Source organism: Lycium barbarum, chromosome 8, assembly GCF_019175385.1.
Source record: "Lycium barbarum isolate Lr01 chromosome 8, ASM1917538v2, whole genome shotgun sequence".
In the NCBI taxonomy this organism is placed as follows: Eukaryota; Viridiplantae; Streptophyta; class Magnoliopsida; order Solanales; family Solanaceae; genus Lycium; species Lycium barbarum.
The window spans coordinates 129,023,967-129,027,797 of record NC_083344.1 but is presented as its reverse complement, the minus strand read 5'-3'; the positions used below and the strand labels follow the sequence as shown (position 1 = coordinate 129,027,797).

At 34.4% G+C, this 3,831-nt stretch overlaps 1 protein-coding gene across 1 annotated transcript; it reads left to right on the top strand.

The window, feature by feature from the left end:
- Positions 1-260: 260 nt before the first annotated feature.
- LOC132607367 (F-box/kelch-repeat protein At1g15670-like) lies at positions 261-1,641 on the top strand. The gene has a single exon (XM_060321301.1). The coding sequence runs from the start codon at positions 349-351 to the stop codon at positions 1,387-1,389; it is 1,041 nt and encodes a 346-aa protein (XP_060177284.1). The 5' UTR covers positions 261-348; the 3' UTR covers positions 1,390-1,641.
- Positions 1,642-3,831: the final 2,190 nt, after the last annotated feature.

The following is a 3,831-nucleotide window of genomic DNA, read 5'->3' as shown; positions in this document are numbered from 1 at the left end:
TGAACTGCTTTAGCGCAGTACATTAATGCGCTAAAAGTACCTTTGTCACTTTTTTTTTTTTGGGTATTTTGATTGCAGATGGTTTTTTTTTTTAGGCATTTTGGTTTCGACTCCATTTTATGTTATACGTCGGTATCAAGCAGCCTAATCGATGATCGCCACGTGTAATAATCTTAGCACATCAACCGTAAGACAGTCTTCTTTCTCACGATCTTCTTTTCCTCTTACTATAAATACCCACGTAGAATCCCCAAATTTCTGCATCACTTTATCTTTCTTCAATCAAACAACACACACACACACACACAAAAAAAAAAAAAAAAAAGCCCAAACCTTCTAGAAAAAAAAATGAACCAAGACGAGTTCACTGAGTTACTTCCGGGTTTACCCGAAGAAATTGCCCTTGAATGCTTGACCCGATTACACTATTCAACACACAAAGTTGCTTCTCGTGTTTGTCGAAAATGGTGTCGTCTTTTACAAAGCAAAGCTTTTTATTACCATCGTAAAAAAACAGGTTATACCCATAAAGCTGCTTGTTTAGTACAAGCACTACCAGCTCCATCAGATTCCAAACCTGTCGGACAACCGAGATACGCTATCTCGGTGTTCGATTCGGTAACCCGTATTTGGGATCGGGTCGACCCGATCCCAAAATATCCAGACGGGTTACCTATGTTCTGTCAAATAGGGACAACAGAGGGGAAGCTTATCGTAATGGGCGGTTGGAACCCAACAACATGGGATCCACTTAAGGATGTTTTTGTTTACGATTTCATGACTCGCGCGTGGACTCAGTGCAAAGATATGCCTGAAGCGCGTTCGTTTTTCGCTATGGGACCCACTGGAGGAAAGGTATTCATAGCTGGCGGTCATGACGAGTGTAAGAACGCGCTGAGTAGCGCGTGGGTGTTTGATATTGGGTTGAACGAGTGGACTGAGTTGCCTCGGATGAGTGAGGAACGAGATGAGTGTGAAGGTGTTGTAATCGGGTCGGGTTTTTGGGTTGTAAGCGGGTATGATACTGAAAGTCAAGGGAGATTTAAAAGTAGTGCTGAGGTGTATGAAATCAGTACTGGTGAGTGGACACGTGTTGAAAATGCATGGGGATCAAGTCAATGTCCTAGAGCATGCGTAGGCGTAGGGGGTAAAAATGGTAATTTAACATGTTGGGCTGAATCCGACCCGAATGTTAAAGTCGGAGCATGTGGCGTGGATCTTGGTAATCGGACCTTGGTTACCGGGTCGGCTTATCAAGGTGCCCCACATGGGTTTTTCTTAGCGGAAAAAGACAACAAAAAAGAAGGGCAGAATAGTAAATTGGTGAAAATTGATGTTCCTGATGAGTTTTCAGGATTTGTGCAATCTGGTTGCTGTGTGGAGATCTGAAATTTTGGATAATATTATTGTAAGTATTAAATGTAAAATATGTCTTTTTTTTTTTTTTTTGGTTTGTTTCCACTTGAGCCTTTATAGTAGCGCTGAGCTTTTAAGCATAGTAGTCTTTTTATGTAAAACTATGTTTGGAGTATAGTATAATAGAGAAGCAATGTTAGTAACTATAGTACAATTTTCTTTTGGTATGTAATTCTCCGCTTTAAAAAATGTCAATTTGAGTAATGGTAATTTTCTTATTGAAAATTCGAACTTTGTGATGTTGCATTTTGGATTGTAACCTCCGCCATTGAGCTGTTCATTTAGTTGACTTCGTCTTTGTATAATTGTAATACTATTATTTTACCCATAGACTTTATAGTTCAACTTTCAATTCGAATTCGTTTACTTGCTATGTTAATGGCAAGTGGCAACTTTTCTCAGTAGTTTGTAAGTGAGGTGATTTTTCGTTTTTGTTTTGTTTAATAATATTTACTGTCACAAAAAGTGTAAATGTGGTGGAATATCCTTTGTTGGAACAAAGTACAAAAGCTACTTGACGACCGGCAAAAACCGTTGAAAGCTTGTTTGCCAATTTTTTGACTAAAGTTTAGTAGTAGTAGTTATTTTGGATAGCACTTTTTCGTAAATTAATATTTGAAGTATTTTGGCAAGTAGCTTTTGTTAGTACCCCTTGTTTCCTTTTATTTGCTATCTTAGCCAAGTAGATTTAGTCCGTTGTCATTTTAGTTGTCCTCCTTTTCCTTCTTGTTGATAATGACAATTAGTGTGTCAATAGTTTATAAAAAATTGATCGAATTGAACTTTATTGAATTGATTATTGATTTTTTTTTTTAAAAGGAAATTATAAATATACACTTATCGTATTGAATTATTAGAGTAAATGTTTAATTTTATAAAGGATCTTGGTTACTATTGCATTCATCAAGATAGTGGTGCTCACTCTGGAACCGGAAAGACATTGAATCGAACAAAATAAATTTATATGTAAAAAATATTATACATATTAACTTTAAAAATAATGAAACTATTGTATTTTGACGTTAGGACTTGAGTAACTTCATATATAAATAGCTATGACTAACATTCAATTCAACACTAGTTTGTATCCATGAGCGCTTTCCAACGTTCTCACAATATATTTTGAGCATGCTTTTTGCACCTGGAGCAAAGTCATAGCAATACAATAAGTTTCACCATTTTTTGGAGATATATATGTTTTTAAAAACAAACACTTCAACAACAATAATAATAACTTAGTGAAATCTCACAAGATGCGGTCTTTTATAAAAACAAACACTTCAACTCTCTAAAAACACCATTTTTTTTTTTAAAAGGCATTTTATTCCTTAAAATTTGATCGAACAAATTGTAAGACGACCTAGTAAGTTTACCTTACAGTAAAATTCTAATAAGCAAGCACATTGAATCCTCTAAAGTTGATACCAGTACAAATATCAGACGTTTGTCGGGGGCAAGATAGAAATGCCAAGGCCACGTACTTATAAAATTGGCAATGGCCAAATTGGAGGCCCCATTATATAGAGGTAGTAAACAATTTGCCATTTCAGGTACTCCATAAGGAAAGTGGATAAGAACAATGAGCTGTAAATATTTTCTTATGAAAGACAATTCGGATATATTATCCAAAAATGTCCCCTCAAATATTCAAGAGCCTTTTTTCATCTATTTGGGAAGAGAAAGTTAAAGTAAAAGCAAATGTGGGTCATCGTCTTTACAAGTTGTAGATTCATTGTTGCACTATTTGTAATTTGAGAAATTCTTCAAAAGCAATTCTCCTATCACCTATGTTCCCTCCAAAAAAAAAAAAAGAAACACATATTTGGATTTCAATATTCAAAATTTAACGATTCAATTAATTTAAATTCTCATCAAATTGGGACAGTAAAAATAAGTGTCTTCTATTAAAGAATACTTAAGTTCAAGTTCAACTTCTCCAATCCAAGTCTAAAATTAAAATGAAGAAATTCAAATCATTCTATCATACCTTTTGAATTTTGATGGTCAGAGTATGCATATTAGTTAATACTCCTGTTACTTTCCCATAGATGCCACCAATACGTGATTGTTGCTAGATTAAATTGAATACTCTCAACATACACGGTACGCCTCTTCCTACATTAATTTATCTAGAAAAAAAAAAGGATGAAATTATGAATTCAACTCTCTCAAGTAACTAAAATGAAGATTTGACAATCTTCTTCCATCATGCCTTTTTCCCATCGTTAATTTGAATTTTCAAGAAATTCATCCATTGCGGAATTTAAAAAATTGAACCCCCGCAAAAAAAAAAAAAAAAAAAAAAGAATAATGTTATCAATTTCAACCTAAAGATTAGGATATAATGATTTTAGCAGAGACAAAAAGAGTATGTGATTTTTCGTATCTAAATAACTTTTGATGGATAAAGCACAA

Bases quoted from the DNA above. Each gene is read 5' to 3' on its own strand.
- LOC132607367 (XM_060321301.1), top strand. From the start codon at position 349: ATGAACCAAGACGAGTTCACTGAGTTACTTCCGGGTTTACCCGAAGAA.